Below are 16,933 nucleotides of genomic sequence, written 5' to 3' on the forward strand. Positions count from 1 at the left end.
TGTATAAGAATCAGTGGACTGACATGCATTTAGTTCCGAACCATCTACGAAGATGAGAGCTAAGTGGAGAAAGAAGCGCGTTCGCCGTCTCAAGCGCAAGAGAAGAAAGATGCGTGCCAGATCGTCAGTATCGCCTTTTGCAGCTCGTGCCCCTCGGACTACGGAGCTTGTCCACAACGATGAATCAAATTCTAACAGTCCTACAGCAAGTAAACTACTCGCCCCGCTCCATCTCAGCTCTCCTTGTCGGAGCTCACGGTTGAACGATGAACATGACAACCAATGACCCGAATGTGGCGACATCTGTTTGTCTCTTCGGGCCACACGCCTCTCATCTTTACGAGTAACTTGTCCGGATACGATTTCCGTCCTCTCTTCATCAGAAATCGCAGTTCGGTCGACAGAATCCGCCGTTCCAACCAACATGTCTTGCCCACCTTCTTTCCAACTCTCAGGGATTCATTTACGTCGGTCGATCTGATGCTGGACATGGTTTCTTTTTTCACTCGGAGAGGCTCATGTGTTTATTCGGGGGTTGGTGGGTCGATGCGTGGGATTCACCCGGCATTGGCCTGGTGAGCTTGGCAATGGGTAGCTGGTCAATTTTCTGCTCACTTCCAATTTTACGGTCTTGGGATTTATTCCTTGACCGAGAGCTATGGAGAGGTTTCTTCCGAGAGTTTATGAAAAAGTTCTGTTGAAACTCGGAGGTCCTTGATTTCGATAGCTATGCTTGCCGATGAATCGATGACTTGAAGAGTACTCGTGGACCTTGTATATGCCCTTGTAGACATGCCCATAGAACCATCTGCAGATGCGTTGATATTCCCGTGGGAGCTGCCGTCATTTTCGTTTGTGCGTCCGCTCACCGCCTTCTAGTCTCCACCAGGAAATTTTTCTGCCCAGACATTTATTGCACCGCGATAACTCGGGCTTTGTGAGCGCCTCTCGACGAGCCAGGATCTGCTGTGATCACTGTCTCTGCGGTCTCCGCTCGCTATGCCGTCAGAAAAATCAGACAAGAAGCGCAAGCGCTCCTCTGACCGCCATGAGCGGCCGAGCAAGAAGCCCGCTCTCCAGCTGCACGCGCTGCCGCCGCTAGCAGCCAGTGTCGTTGAGGACAAAAGCGAACTCGCCCCAGTGATTGGTATGAAGAACTTCTTTGATGCAATTTAGAAACACTCCTTTCTGACACATTGACTGCCAAACAGCCTCCACGCCGGGCCTCCAGTGCTCCACATCTCTTCGCTGGAACCCATACATCAAAACCCGCGAAAATGTCCCTCGATCGGCCACCTCTAATCGGAACCCGGGCATTGTCTTATCAGAGGTCTTGCTGCAGTCCTCGGACCATGCGAAGATGGACTTTGTCGGCCGTGAGGGCACGGGCGACGATGCGGACTCGCAGCTGAAGCACTACGTCGCCGTGGTCGATCCCGAGCGCAAGACATGGCAATTGGTGGAGGTGCGAAGAGCTACATTGCGAGGTGCAGTGAGGACCAAGAGAGCTGCCGAGGAGGAGTTCGATGAAGAAATGGTATGTGTTGTGACCCGAGGGAGATAATGCTTGTGGTATGGCTAATGAACAAGCAGAACAACATGCGCGCGCAACGTACTGCGCTGACCAACACCTTCGGAACGAAACAATCGCGCAAGGCCGTGCAGTCAATGGCGGAGAACGCTCAGCTGTCCAATGCGCCGGCCGGTGCTGTCCCGGAGGCAGGCGCGGCCCTGCTCTCGTCTCTGCCGGCGGATGTGGCCACAGGTGTGACCAAGGCCAACAATGTGCAGGCCGAGGTGCAAGCAGCCAAGCCTCTCCCCACTGCCGACCTTTCTGCGGCCCATCCATCGGATGTGTACCCGCTCGAGACGCTTGTTCCGAACGGCAACTCGACGCTCAGCCAGTTGAATGGAGTCGACGAGTGGAAACAGCAGGTGGAGGCCGGGCTCGGGGTCAGCACGTACTCGCGCTATGCGTCTAACCGCATTCCGGCAGTGGTCAGCTCGGACAACGCAACGCATCTGCAAGTGTTGCGATTTATCCAGCTGCTCATGGAATTCGCGCGCTCGCTCAAGAACATGGGCCGCGACGCCAAAGGCGGCGGCCCCGGCAGCAAACGGCTGCCGCCGCGCGAGGACCTGCGCCGCATCCTCAGCAACGTCACTGGGGCACCCAAGGGCGCAGCCAAGCCAGCAGATAATGCCGCCACCGCATCCTCGGATCTGCTCCCGGAGTCTGTGGTCGACGCCGTGCGCCGCCGCTTTGCGCCCAACGGTGGTTTCCTCACCAAGCACGACTTGACGCTCCTGCACACGACCATCTGCGCGCTCACCCTGCATATTCCCCCGCAACCCGCCCGCGACGGCGGTTCCAGCTCGCTGGGCGGCAACGCACCCAACGAACTCGCCACTGACCCCTCAGACCTGCGCGATGACCTGCGCGTCGACTCCAATACTATTTACCAGTACTTCCGCGAGCTGGGCTGCCGCATTGACCGGCCCCGTGAGACCGAGTTTGCCAAGTGGAACATCAAGGGTGGCCGGGCTGAGGCCAATGCTCGTCGCGTTGCGCGCCTGCGTGTCCCGGTTGAGTTCCCCAAGGTCAGCCGTGGAGGGCGGAAGTAAGTAAAAAAAGTAGCGGGTCAGATGTCTAGATGACTTGTCTTTGTTTATGGAATGGCGTTTTCCTTGTCTGTTCGGTCCGTCTGGACGTGTTTCTATATGATTGAGACAGTGTTACATAGCCAAAACAATTCCCTATCGCATGCATGCGACTGCAAGAATGAAAATAAGGTATTTTCAAAAGTACCCAATGTTAAATTGATCATGGTATCACGAACTGCGGTCTGATCAGCCATCCTTAGTAAACCGGTGTTTAGCGACCTCGGGACTCTTAGCGGCCAGATGCCCCGCATTCAATCATGAGGCTCTTCCTGCCTCAAGAAGTCCACTCAAAACAACATTGGAACGCCTCTAACATATCCCGTGCCAAGATTTCTTCCACGGTGCAGCCATGAGCAAAGTGCAGACATTCAAGGTGACCCTAGTTGGGGACGCCGGCGTCGGTAAAGTATGGATGCCTAGTCGAGATCTTGGATTGTTCTGACAAAGGCGAGATTGATAGACCTGCCATCTCATTCGTAACTTGACTGGCGAATTTCGAGAAGAATATATGCCCTCCGAAGGGTCTGAAGCCACGCCAGTGGCGTTTAGCACGGTAGGTCCTAATTGTTCACGCCTTTCTATGCGTCTGACGCAGTTTTCTTCTTCGAGCTCACTGCTACTCTTTATGTACTAATCTCCTTCTATCGTCAGAATCACGGCCAGATCTTTCTCGAGATCTGGGAGATCCCAGGAAGCCTCGATACACCAGAAACCCGGGCAGGGTTTCTCCAGCAGAGCGATGCAGCGATCATCATGTTTGATTTGACATGCAAGACGACATTCGACAGTGTCATTGCCTGGCACCGTAAGATTCTTTATCTCTCTCCTCTCTACTCTCTCCTCTTACTATTTCCCTTTCTTTCCATCTATGAGGCCAACCTCGCAAACCTAACTCCATCTTTGCATATCACAGAAGAATTAATCTCCACCATCTCGCCCACCCTTCCAATCGTGGTATGCGGCAACAAAGCCGACAAAGACGAGAAATCCCGCGAAATAGATACAGGAACCCTGGAATGGCCCAGCCAGATGCAGGGCATCCAGTACTACAATATCTCGGCGAAGACAACTCTGAATCTCGAGGCGCCGTTCTTGTGGATTTTGCGCCAGCTTCTTCCGGAGCCGACTGTGGTATGTATTATCATCGCATATCCTCTAATTTTATGGGTGTTTTTTTTTTTTTTTTTTTTTTTTTTTAGGTACTATTCCTTGGTCAGGCCTTAGCTCACCATATCCCTTTCATCTAGGAATTTGTCTTCGCCCATGACTGCATTGGGAGAATGTGGGAAATGAACACGAGTGACCTAGAGTCGTTGCAGAAGTATCGAAAGGAAATGGAGGCGGTTGCGGCAATGCCTCTGCCAGATGAGGATGAGTGTGATCTTTGATGCCGGGACTTGATAGTGCTTGGATTTAATGAATTGTATTATCTTAGCTTGTGTCTCTTGATATTATTATTTATGACCATATCGGACAACTGAACTGCCCTTGTCTGGCGAAGTGGGAACTCCTTAATCAGTAGCTCTGACTGGCAAGGCTCTCTTTCTCTCCTACACGGAGGTCTCTTGCTTATGTTGAAGTTTTAAGCTCAAAGAAAATTGACCAGTGCCTGGCTTTCGCCTATTGATTCAGTGTCTCGCATGCGAAGAGCGTATGGGGCGTTCTCCATTAAGAACAGGCTGATTTAAGCGTCTACCCAATTCCCTTATGTTTTATCTAGTATTCCGGGCCAGCTCGAAATAGCTGAGTCGTAGAATGCCAATACCAGGTACTATAGCCTCCCGAGGCTATGAGACTCTCAACAGCGATGTCTTGCAATGTAATAGTTCAATCATCAATTAATCAATCATGCCAATTGGGTCTCTGGTATACTATGCCGTACAGAAATTCCGAAATCCGACAAGAAATCTTTAACAATCGTGTTGCGCGGTAGGTACCGTTGTACTCTCCTAATTCCAATTGACAGGGCTTTTACCCCGACTATTGGATCGATCCCCTTACAGATAGATAGGCCATCATAAGAGCTATCGAATCAAGCTACCAGGCTGGTGCTAGCAGCGGGAGCAGGGAATTCCGTAGTTTTGGTAGAGGCAGTGTGGGTATAGCATGAGAACTCAGCCCCAGAAACGGTGACAGCTTTGGCTATTTGAGTCAAACAAATTAGCGTAACTTCCCAGTAATGAGATTCCGAGGGGGCATATGGGGATTCCACTTACTAACAGGAATGGAGAGTTCATCTCCCTTCGGCCCACAGTTACATTTGATGGTGGCCTTGTCGGCGTCGCTTGTATCGTCCTCGCTTCCCATCCCGCACGGCAGCTGACAGGACTGGAATGCTCCACCACTATATTTTGGGAATTTTCATTAGCTTCATGCTTCCTATAAACCAGAAGACCCCCGCCCGGAGAGGGAAAGAAGAGGGGGGGGAGAGATAGAGAGGTATTCCTTACTTGTCTCCAGGTTCCAGGCTGCCATTATGGTTAAGAAGGCACGAGTTCATACCAAGCTCAGCCACGGTATCAGGCTGACCATCACCACCGAAACATTGACGAATCAGTTTGAAATCACCGGCACTGTCCTGTGCTTTGGGGTCATTGGGCGCGTTGTGCCAGGCCCATGTGCACTTTTGGGCAGCTGCGATGGCGGGAAACAGAAGAACAAGCTGGAAGAATTGCATGTTTTATTTGGACGTGTAGGATCTCAATGTGGAATCAGAGAAATAGAAACAAGAAACAGAAATAAGAAAGGCAAGCAGCAGGGCCAGGTTCTTTCATACCCACTACGCTTTGTAGCACATGATTTAGGCCCTATTGCCCTATTAATAGATCAGCAAGAAGAGAGAGAGAGAGAGAGACGGTTGGTGTACTGATAAATGATTTGACTAAAAAAAACCCCCTAGGGTGTTCAAATTGCCCCCTTCATACGAAATGTGGGGTGGTCTTTGCAGTAGACAAGGACTTGGGGCCGCACTAGGGCCGCCCCCTCATTCATTTAGTCAATATGGGGCGGGAGAGCGGATCGCAGAATGTTTAACGAGTTGGGGGCGGGTGCTCAGACTTAGAAGAAAATACACCAAAAAACATAGATAAAGAAGTTAAGAGAATGGCTAGGGAAAAGAGTTGGTTGGTCGGTGGGTTAGTTAGCATCACTAACCCTAACCTCCCGCAATGAAACGCAACAGACAGTATACGACCACGCTCTATATTTATGTAGAAAGCTGCGCATACCGCTTCTTCTTGACTGCCTGCCTATTTCGTATGGCTGGCTACATGTACCTCGTGCGATATAAATGCGAGTCAACACGCTAGTATTCACCCGATATATCAATGCCCATCCCCTATATTTACCCCCGAATTTATTTAATTTCTTTTTCATATTGAATCTCTGCTAATATCATTCTTCGCTTCGTAGATGCTTCGCAGTAAGTAAGAACTCGACCTCTTGATTCGCACACGAATCTACGAGTTTGAACTCAAAGCCAATTCACCCTGCTTCCAGCCATATACTCGCAAGCTGTGCCCTAGAAAGTGGACATAAGAGTAGACAAGGACGTCCACAGTCCACAGTCTACAGTCTACAACAATCAAGACAAATCCCAAATCAACCAAATCCATTCAAATGGTCTCCATCACAGCCCAAGAACTCCCACTTCAATCCCGGTAGATACAAGCATATCGGAGAGTACATACTCGCATGCGCACGAGAACATTGAACAAGAACCAAGGCAAGGCAGAAACCATGCAAGATGACATGCATAGCCAGGAGCTATAAGCATGCAATCCGACGCATGGAAATTCAAGAACCAAGCTTGGAAGATGGCCAAGTTTGCAAGATACAGGGAAGACAAAGATATGCAAATGAATATGGGCAATCCGGGAAGAAAAAAAAGAATTTGCAATGAATGCACATAGGCAATTCATGGCCGTAGCTCATGCTATTATATGGAAAAGAATGGACGGGGGGAAATATTGCACGTCATGATTTACCCCCTGCACCCCAGAAAGAAAATAATGACACACTCCTACAAGCATTGGTGGACTTGCAAAGGTGCTTAGGCGGCCACACCGACCGGGGTGGAGCCAATAGCAGAGTGAGCGCGCTCACCAAGGGGCGTGGCAGTCTTCAGCGGACGAACAGCAGGGTTCTGAGCGGCGGCGGCGTTGAACTCACGCAGGACGGCGCCCTCGACGGACTCGCCGGCCTGCAGGCCCAGCTGGGAGTCTTCCCAGATGGGGCTGTTCGCGGCCTCGGCGCCCTCGACGCCCACGCCGACGAAGCCACCAACGCTCTGCCAGTCGCTGGCGCGCTTGATGCCCAGGTCGTTCCAGACGGCCTGCACAGCCTGCACGAGGTGATCGCGTAGCGGCTTGACGTGGCCAGGGGTCGGGGTGATGCGCAGACGCTCCTCACCCCGCGGCACAGTCGGGTAGTTGATGGCCTGCACGTAGATGCCATGCTCCTCGAGCAGCTTGTCCGAGGCGCGCTTGGCCAGCTCGGCGTCGCCCACCAGCAGAGGAACAATGTGCGAGGGGTTCGGGATGACAGGGATGTCCAGATCCTTCAGGGCCGTCTTCACAGCACGCGTGTGCAGTTGCTGCAGGACCCGGTCACGCGGTTGCTGCGACTGGTACTGGATGGCGGTGTCGGCACCGGCCATAGTCGCAGGCGGCAGCGACGTGGTGAAGATGAAGCCCGGAGCCAGCGAGCGGATAGTGTCAACCATAGCCGCAGAGCCGGCAATGTAGCCACCGACACAGCCGTAGGCTTTGCCCAGGGTACCAGTAATGATATCGACACGGTCCTGGACCGTGCCCTTAGTGCTTTGAGGTGTAGCAGTATCCTGCGAGGCATAGGCGTCGTAATCAAGATGTTCGGCGACGCCGGCTCCATGGGGGCCGTACATGCCGACGGCATGGACCTCATCCAGGAAGGTGATGGCACCGTATTTGTCTGCGAGATCACAGATCTTCTCAATGGGCGCAATGGACCCGCACATACTGTAGACGGACTCAAAGGCAATGATCTTGGGTGCATTGGGCGGCAGGGACGCCAGCTTGGCTTCGAGGTCTTCGAGGTCATTATGCTTGAACACCATCTTCTTAGCACCGGAGTGGCGAATGCCCTGAATCATCGATGCATGATTGAGACTGTCCGACAGGATCACACAGTCCGGCATCTTGCTTCCCAGGGTAGCTAGCGTCGCATCATTGGCGACGTAGCACGAGCTGAACACCAGCGCGGCCTCCTTCCCGTGCAGCTTGGCCAGCGTGTCTTCCAAAGCGACGGCGTGCTGGTTGTGGCCCGAGATGTTACGGGTGCCACCGGCGCCGGCGCCGTAGTTGTCCAGCGTCTGGTGCATCGACGCCAGGACGTGCTGGTTGCGGCCCATGCCGAGATAGTCATTCGAGCACCACACCGTCACCCGTTCCTCGGCATCGGCAGTGTGGGCGCGAGGAAACTCCTTGGCGAGCCGGTTGATGTTGTTGAAGTACCGATACGATTTGTCCTTGTGTTTCTTCTCCAGTTCGGCGTTGTAAAATGCATCGTAGTTGAACCGGCCGTCGGCCGGGGCTTCCGGGCGGGGACCGCGGACCGCGGCATTGGTGGCGGTAGGGCTCGGTCGGAGGGGAGTAGCGAGATTGGGGTGGACTGCAGATACGTCAGCAATTGAACCATAACCAGGCCAGAAAAAAATCTCGATAGAAGGCTCTTACCTCGCTCATTCTTCTCGTAGGCCCCAGGAGCAACACTGGCGGGGTGGCCGCCGGTAGTGTGCAAAGCCCGGTGGGGAGACGGAGTGCGGAAGGGCTTAGCCCCAGCAACACCGGCGGCACACGAGGTGAAGCGCTTGGTGCCGCTGAGACGGGCACTCTGCACAGCCAGCGCCTTGCTCATGACAGGGCAGCGGCGGGCAAGAACCTGGAGATTGGACATGGTACCACCGCCCGGGCTGGTGCTGGGACGAGTAGCAGTGGCGAGAGTGCGGAGCGAACCAGGAGAGGTGCGCTTCAGAAAAGGGCACATAGAACGAGACTGCTGCAGAAGGGCCTCCATGGTGAGAGAAGAATTCAAGCAAAACCGCACGATGTCTGGCGGAGGGGCAGTTGATATAAAAGCGTCGGAGGACGCGATAAAATTAAGACCCGGGGGGACGGTGACTCAGCACCCCTCTCGCCCCCTGTTTACAACACGCGCGATGTGATTGGCTCGGCGTGGCTTACCTAATGGGGGCTGAAGGGCTTGCCGACAATTCTTTTGTTCTTGACAGGCCAGTGTGTTTCCCTGTGTAGATCGCAGGATTCATGCGACGATTTTAGGGTGGTGCCATTTTTGAGATTGATTTGACATCTTGACTCGGTCCACCCCGCAATTCCTCTTTATCTGCATCTTCCCTGTTCCATTCACGCACAGACTCGGATCTCGCGGCTCAGATAACCATCATGTCTCTATAGAACTCTCTCCTATTTTAACAACACACTGAAATAATCACCACAGATTCATACTCACAATAGAGGACCGGAGGCCTCCGAGTAGGTTCCCCAGTCCCGTGGGGACAGAACTAGCTCTCGCTAGATAAACACGAGATCGTTCCTTCACCGTTCACCCGCCAATTGGTTTCCGATCAACACAAGAAATTGGCTCTAGGAAATTGGGGGCCGTCGATTACGAATTCCCCAGCTCTGAATCTGCAATGCTGCTTCCATGACTCGCTGGAGAGCTGCACGGCATTTTCAATTTTCAGGAACTACTCTATACGTACCTCTTCTATACTAGCACTTGGTATACTTGGTATACTTGGTTATACAACATAGATGCACGCCCACGCAATCCCAGCACGGCACGCATTGCAGACTGCATATTGCCCAACTCTAAACCACAGACCTCGCAATGGCCCATAACTAGTCCATACCTGACCCATATAACTGGCATATCAGAGCCGGCCAAAATCACTTGACACTCCGCCAAACCGCCCCCACGGCCCCCTTCTCTCTCGTCTCCCAGCGGTAGCGAAGCGCAGGATCAACTAGTACCTGCATATACTTTCGACTGTAACCGTCAACGCGGTTCCCAAGCCTTCTTGCCTCGTTTTTAGTAAAAGAGACGCCGGGTGGAGTCTCTACCCCTCTTTTTGGTTTGCATTTCTGTTGCATCGTCTCTTGAAGATCTGAACTTTGGAATGGCCAAGCCATACACCCCCAGACCTTGTCATGGGATTTGCCTCGGTTAGACCGCACAGGCGTTAAAAAAAAAATCAAATATAGAATCAAAATTCATTGCAAGAGTCCATAATACCTGCTCACGAGAAAACAGCCAGAACACAAATAACTAAACACAAAACACCCCGAGACCGTATCACACCAGGTCAACCCGCGAAAACGAAATGGGTCTGTTTCTATCATCGAACATCTTTTGCCCCCCCCCCCTGATCTTTAACAAGCACTTTCTCCCCTCGTCGACTTGCACCTCCAACATCCATCACAGACCATTTTCAAACCACGTATGTGTCTGATAATCAACTTTGTATGGTAATACATAGCAGCGCACATGCCTGCCAGTGAGAAAGAGAACAGAAAGAAAAAAACAACCGTAAACAATGAAACCAATTAAGAGCATCAAAAAGTCTCACACAACGCCATCTTGGATTACAGAAGTCGAAGTCGTACATTTTAGCTGAGTCCGCCGTCGCCGTCAATCAAGCGCAGACGCTCTTTGGTCGTCTTGGCACGCTTGGAGGTGCCTTTGCCAGGACCACGCCCCCGACCGCGTTTGGCGGGCGTCGACGACGGCGGTTCAACATTCTCGGACATGGGAGTTGCTGCCCCCGAAGGCTTGGCGCTTGCGTCGTCAAAGTTACCCTCGCCTGTAGAGACACAGAAATCAGTAACCGCTCCCTGAAGATCAAAGATAGTAGACACATCAGGCTTACCTTCATGATACATATCATCCAACGTGAGATCGCGCTTCCGCTTCTGGGCAGCCTTCTTTCCGCCTTTGGCGGCTTCTTTCATTTCGCCACGCTCGAGAGCCTCCTTTTCTTTCTGCTCGAGCAACTCGACCTCTTGGTCGTCTGCAAGCCACATAGCGATGTCCTTGGTGCGGTTCTCGCGGGTGCGGGTGTTGAAGTCGACACCGCCAGCCGCACCACCCGTGATGACGACACGCTGCACCTCTTCCTTCTGTAAGGCACGCTTGCGAATTCGTTCCTCGATGGTACCGCGAGTGATGAGACGATATACCGTAACCTGCCGGGTTTGACCCAAACGATGCGCACGATCCATGGCTTGCGAGTCGATGGTGGGGTTCCAGTCCGAATCGTAGAAGATGACCGTGTCGGCCGCCGTCAGGTTGATACCCAATCCACCAGCACGGGTAGACAGTAAGAACACAAAGATCTCGGGATGCTGCTGGAAGTCGGCGACGGTGTCGCGACGGTCCTCCAACTTGGTGCTTCCGTCGAGTCGGCAGTACTTGTAGTTCCGGTAGGTCAGGTACTCTTCCATCAGGTCGATCATGCGTGTCATTTGGAAGTACAGCAGGACACGATGCCCGCCAGCCTTGAGCCCCCGTAGCAACTCGTCTAGTTTGGCCAGTTTGCCCGAATCGGTCACGAAGCGCCGCATAGACGGCACTTCGATATGAGTATAGCGTCCCTTCAGCGAGAGTGGCGATGGGAGCATAGGCGGCTGCGAGTAGGCCTTTGGGTCGACCTTGTTCACGAGGACCTCTTGGTCGACTTGCTTGTTTGGTATGTTGAAAAGTGCCTGTCGGACATGGGGGTTGAACAATGTGCTTTGGACATCCCGCCATGCCGATTGATTGGCGCTGGATAGTATGATCGGAGGCGCTGAGGCTGCGGGGGCGGCACACGGCTCGATGAGGGGGAGGCCTTCGTTTTCAAACGCAGTACGAGAGACACTCATCAGATCACGCATCCGGCCTTCGACGGCAATGTCTCGGGCAGCCCGACGATCGTTGCGATCGACGATATTCAGCATCGATTGAGGAAGCACCGCATTCGCCAGGGGCGCGCTGTCCTCGCCTTCGTAGACCAGGTTCAGGTGGGACAGTCGGTTTGGCTGAGCGCGCTGGCGATCCGCACGTTCGAAGACACCAAGACGAGACAATTCACTGGCTTCTCCAGCAGACGTATCAATGAACCGCAAGAAGGAAAATGCACCATTCTCCCGGGCGCTCTGCTGGATGTTTTCTGGTGCCCAGATGTTCATTAGGTGCGAGAGGTATTTGCCCCGGAAACCAGCGCGCTCGTTATTAGGACCGGCAACATCGACACGTCCGGCAGAGCTGCAGAGAAGACGTGGTAGTTCGTATTCGATCAAATTCTTAGTAGAATAGCGGACATCGACAAAATGGCCCTCGCGGACGAACGATGCGGTCTCGGCGAAGTATGCGGCCGAGAGCGGAGATTTGGTCTCTGCACGCTCGAACAGATCGGGATGGTTGCAGACCTTGCGGAATTGCATGACAAGGTTCATCAGGGTCGTACTATCGGTATCATCGCCCACGGCAGCCTTCTCGATGAGGTCGATGATACTCACGCGGTTCCGCAGATTGGCGTACATCGCTCGCTGACGGTACGTCAGGTCGCAGAAGATGTCTTTCTCCACCTTGTCGCCGAGCTCCTGTTGGACGTGCTTCTTGACACGGCGAAGCATGAAAGGTTTCAAGATCATGTGAAGACGCTTAAGCTGGTCTTCATTGAGCTTGGTATTACTCTGGGCATGAGACTCAATGTCCTTGGAGAACCACTCGCTGAACTCATCATGAGAATCGAACAAGGATGGCATGATAAAGTGTAGCAGGGCCCACAATTCCTGCATGTTGTTTTGAATGGGGGTACCGGTCAATAGCAAACGATTGCGGCAGGAGAAGCCCAGCAAATGCTTCCACCGGGAACTCTGCGATGACTTGATGGCTTGAGCCTCGTCCAGAATCATGTATTGCCATTTCACCTTCTGGAAGTACTGCGCATCGAGAACGACCAGCTGGTAAGAAGTCACGAGAACATGAAACTCCGAATCGCGGTTGTAGGTGATGTGTTTGCGGTCCCAGAACTTGCGAAGAATTTTGCGGTCCTTGGCATTACCCCAGTAGGGCAGTACCTTGATGTTTGGGACAAACTTGGCGATTTCCTGTTGCCAGTTGTGCAGTGTCGATGCGGGCGCAATGACCAGGAAAGGTCCCCAGATGTTGTGGAACTCGGCCAGGTACGCCATGACGGAGATGGACTGGATGGTCTTACCCAGACCCATCTCGTCTGCCAGGATACCATTAATGCCCTGCTCATACAAGTTAACGAGCCAGTTGAGACCTTTGAGCTGGTATTCCTTCAACTGGGCGGTCAACATTGTAGGCTGCGAGATTTCGATATCACCCAGACTGGTCGGGTTCTGGAAATTCAACTCGCCCTCATCGAAGGCGGCCATCTGATCTCCGCCTTGATCCTGGTTGAATGCGCGGGCACGGTCCTGGGCCTCCTGCACGGCATTCTGCGCGTTGGCCATGGCCGCCTGTTGCAACGCCGTCTCGTCATCGGCATCAAAGTCCAAATCTTCGAAGTTGGTAACTTTGGCGCTCGGGTTGGCCACGCTGTCGGGAATATTGACGGTGTGTGCCTGCCCCTTGCCTGGCTGGACAGTCTCTTCGGTGCCAGCAACAGTCCCATCCCCGGATACTTCTGCCTCGGCCGTCTTGATCTTCCGGCCAATGAAGTGCGAGTACAACTCGGTCTGGGAGATGAGGAAGTTCAACTTGCGCTTCTGGCGGTTGGCCTCGCGTTCCGCCTCGGCCTTCTTGGCCGACTCGAGCTCTTGCTTTTCTGCCAGGCGACGCAGGTCACGCTCCTCTCGCTCGTTGCGCTTCCAGAAGGACATCATTTCGCGCATCGTCCGCTTCGCTCGGGCCTGGGTGTCCTTGGTGCTCTTGTTGGTCCGTTCCTGCCACTTGCGGGACTGCTTGCTGGCTAGCTGGGCCGTCTTGCGAAGGTTTTCTTGGCGAGTCGAAAGAGAAATCGTCTTGATGCGGTAGACCTTGGGGATATCCTTGCGAGCGATGTCTCGCCAAATTTGCTCGTAGATCTGGTTGTAGCCCTTGCTGTCATAATGCAACTGCGAGATCGGCGTGCCCTCCTTGGAGCGGCGGGCATCCCGCTTCGAGTCCCGCGGAGTAAAATACAGAGAGTCATCATCCAACCCGGCATAGTAGGCGGCCTCGGCAGCATCTTTCTCGGCCTGCTTCTGCTCCTTGGACTTCTTGGGGCGAGTGACGGGGCCGCCACGCCCGGACCGACGTCTCGAGGGGGACGACCGACCAACATGGAACGAGCTGGTCGTGCCACCTTCGAGATTTGGTGCCAAGGGTGTAACCTCGCCGAGCTCATCCTGAGCATTTCCGCCTTCCAGGGCACGCTTCGTAGATCGGATCTTTTTCTGGGCCCGTTCGGCCTCGCGCAGGAACTTAGCCTTTTCCGCCGAGTCTTGAGCGCCGTCCGCCTTGCGTTCGGCCTCTAGTTTCTTCTGCATCTCCAGGCGCACTGTATTCTCACGGCGGCGTTTGCGCTGCATGTCTTTCTTCCGCTCTTTTTCATCTTGGACCTCCTTCTGCTGCACCTCGGCGATGACGGAACCTTCATTGAGTGCACGGAATCGTTCGGATCCTAGAATAGCCTGTCTCTCGAAAGACCTGCCCAGGTCGACCAGGAAGGTATTGCGGCGACGCTAGTTCTGTCAGTAACCGGCCCAAAAAAATCAGACACGAGAAAAATCCATACCTTTCGACGCGCTTGCTCTGCGCGGCTGCTATCAGAAGACCGTTTTTGTCCCTTCGACCGATACCGCTGCAGATCCGCGTCAAAGCCGGGACCTTCCATGTCGCTCTTGTCAGCCTGGTCAATCTCGTTGACTGCCCGGTTCACCTGCTCCGCATCGACACCCGGTGGAAAGGGTTTCCGAAGCGGTGCACGAGGCAGCACAGCTGCCGGGTCGGACTCGGGTTTCACAAAGCCGTTGGTGGCAAAGGATCCCCTCGAAAGGTCCATCTGTTTTTCTCCACCTGGTCTCTTTTCCAACTTGGGAGCGAATGATCCGGGGGCTGGACCAGGCTCATAGTGACGGTGATCATAAACGGGAGGGTGCGACGCGGGAGCGGCGGCTGGAGCTAGAGGGGGAGGGGACGGTTTTCGGGATGGCTGGTCTTCTGTCGGTCCAGACAAAATACTCGCGAAGGACATGGGGTCGGCAGCCCGCGCGGGCTTCTACATGCCAAATGTTAGGACACCTCTTTTAGGCGCGAAGAGATAGGCTGGATTCCCTACCGATTCCTGGGGCGATGCCGGCCTCGGCTCCCGCATCACTGAAGTCGCGTATGAGGCATCATTTCCTCTCATCCGATACGGCGATTCAGAAACCCTCGTTGGCGATTGTGAATGGCCATCGGTGTGAGTGGGATGGCCATGAGGTGTTGACGGTCCGTAGGGCGAGGCACCGTTGCCGGGAAGCACGGAACTCGAAAAGGGCCGCGGAAGCGGGAGCCCGGGAGTGCCACTGGCAGAGTGGCCCTGGTATTGCGACGAAGACTCCGGGTGAGACGGATGAGATGACGCGGCGCCATTCAAGGGTGGAGGCAGTGTGGCGGGCAACGGCGAAGACGCGTGCGCGAAGCGAGGACTGCGCGCGACGGACGAAGGGCCGAAGGCCGGGGGAGTCTGGGGCGGGTGTTGCGGGTATTGCTGCTGCTGCTGCTCATTGTTTGGGTAATAAGGGTGGCTCTTGGTCGGCGAGCTGTAAGCAGCGAACCGATGCTGCTGCGTCGGGGACTGGGCGTTGTACGGCGGAGCGCCCGTCATGATGGCCGCGTCCCCAGGGGCTGGCCAAGCTCGGTGAGACTTTGTACAATCGGGGGCAAGATGGGCTGGGGTGAATTGACAGAGAGGGAACAGGTCAGACACCGTGGATGATTTCCATGGACCGGTGTCAAGGGGGGTGGAGATCTAGCGTGAACGCGACGTCAACGATAGGTTGGGGATGGAATTGCGGTGATGGAAGATGAAAGAAGAGAGGAGACGGAACAGCGAGAGAGAAATACCCAGAGTGGATGGATCCGTTTGTGGTGGGAAGATGCAGGGGAGAAGATTGCCGTCGAGCCCCCAAAGAAGAGAATGCGCGGGCCAGGCGAAGATGCAAGGCGATCCGATGAGAGATGAGAGATGAGAGATGAGGGATGGGGGATGGGGGGTGAGGGATAGGGGATTGTCGAGATAGAAATGGGGTGGGAAGAGAGAAGATGAGGAAAGGGGAGGCGATTAGGATTTACGGCAGTTCCTTTGCCTGGTGAGTCTCTTATTCTCGTCCGGGGTATCGCGCCCTCTTGCCATCCAACACGACTATGTGATTGTGATCTTGGGGGAGAGAGTGTGTTGTGTTTTTTTATTTGATGTTTATTGCTCGACTTGAATTATTCATCTTGAGAGGATTCGTGTCTGTCATCTCTTTGTATTTGTTCCAATGCTGATGACAGACGCCTCGGGCTGTGTGGCCCTTGGGTCCGTTGTGATCCATAGACAATAGCCATCCACACCAGCCCTCGGTAAAATCGAATCCAATAGTCAAATCGACCATCAATGTTGGTCAAGAACTCACTGCTTGTGCTAGACATGCTGAATAACTCCAGTTTTCCAGCCAAGACTATCCAAGGGTTCTCGTGCCGCGTTCTCCGATTGTCTCCATCGCGAGGCCGATCGGGTACACACCCGAAGCCTCTGAATCATCTGGATCGACTGGGTCAGTGGGAAAAAAAAAGCAATGAGTAATGAGTTTCACGTTTTACAGAGGTCAGTCGTGTGTTCAACCACTTTGATGCTGGTGCTAAACTCGAATCATTGAATAGCGTCCATTTTTAGGATGTAAATATAAATAATGAAGTCAACATATCCGGGCCAAATCCAGCCCGTTGAAACCTGCCCACAGCTCAGTCGAGTAGCACACACATAATAAAACATCTCAAGTATCTGACAAAGCAAAGTCTTCCAATTAAAACGATCGACATATAGTCGAAGACACAGTCAAATCCTGTACTCGGTCTCCGATATGGTATATATTTATTTCCCAGATATGTAGATCCCTCCAGGGCTAGATTGCGATTCTCCCCAGGTAGTCATTGTCTGAACTGGGTTATGATTAATTATAGCCCTCTCACATAATATACCATAAAAAAGCTACTGTGGAATTTTCGCTCTTGCTGAACTGCAGACATG

General features: G+C 53.5%; 5 protein-coding genes across 5 annotated transcripts; 2 read left to right on the top strand and 3 right to left on the bottom strand.

The window, feature by feature from the left end:
* Positions 1–999: 999 nt before the first annotated feature.
* NUU61_002329 (DNA-directed RNA polymerase I subunit RPA49) lies at positions 1,000–2,625 on the top strand (the record flags this gene model as incomplete). Its single annotated transcript, XM_056652911.1, has 3 exons — positions 1,000–1,147; positions 1,212–1,537; positions 1,594–2,625. 3 exons carry the CDS (start codon positions 1,000–1,002, stop codon positions 2,623–2,625), a joined length of 1,506 nt encoding a protein of 501 aa, XP_056513978.1.
* Positions 2,626–3,013: 388 nt separating this feature from the next.
* Positions 3,014–4,052, top strand: NUU61_002330 (GTP-binding nuclear protein gsp1/Ran; the record flags this gene model as incomplete). The annotated part of the gene is made up of 4 exons (XM_056652912.1): positions 3,014–3,065; positions 3,260–3,469; positions 3,578–3,795; positions 3,912–4,052. 4 exons carry the CDS (start codon positions 3,014–3,016, stop codon positions 4,050–4,052), a joined length of 621 nt encoding a protein of 206 aa, XP_056513979.1.
* Positions 4,053–4,696: 644 nt separating this feature from the next.
* NUU61_002331 (uncharacterized protein) lies at positions 4,697–5,341 on the bottom strand (the record flags this gene model as incomplete). Its single annotated transcript, XM_056652913.1, has 3 exons — positions 4,697–4,806; positions 4,881–5,008; positions 5,115–5,341. 3 exons carry the CDS (start codon positions 5,339–5,341, stop codon positions 4,697–4,699), a joined length of 465 nt encoding a protein of 154 aa, XP_056513980.1.
* A 1,374-nt stretch (positions 5,342–6,715) lies between these two features.
* On the bottom strand, positions 6,716–8,718 carry hemA (5-aminolevulinic acid synthase HemA; the record flags this gene model as incomplete). The annotated part of the gene is made up of 2 exons (XM_056652914.1): positions 6,716–8,313; positions 8,379–8,718. The coding sequence occupies 2 exons, from the start codon at positions 8,716–8,718 to the stop codon at positions 6,716–6,718; spliced, it is 1,938 nt and encodes a 645-aa protein (XP_056513981.1).
* Positions 8,719–10,331: 1,613 nt separating this feature from the next.
* ino80 (chromatin-remodeling ATPase INO80) lies at positions 10,332–15,526 on the bottom strand (the record flags this gene model as incomplete). Its single annotated transcript, XM_056652915.1, has 3 exons — positions 10,332–14,399; positions 14,453–14,935; positions 14,996–15,526. 3 exons carry the CDS (start codon positions 15,524–15,526, stop codon positions 10,332–10,334), a joined length of 5,082 nt encoding a protein of 1,693 aa, XP_056513982.1.
* Positions 15,527–16,933: the final 1,407 nt, after the last annotated feature.

Source organism: Penicillium alfredii (assembly GCF_028826965.1).
Source record: "Penicillium alfredii strain IBT 34128 chromosome Unknown utg000004l_segment0_segment0, whole genome shotgun sequence".
Lineage (NCBI taxonomy): Eukaryota > Fungi > Ascomycota > Eurotiomycetes > Eurotiales > Aspergillaceae > Penicillium > Penicillium alfredii.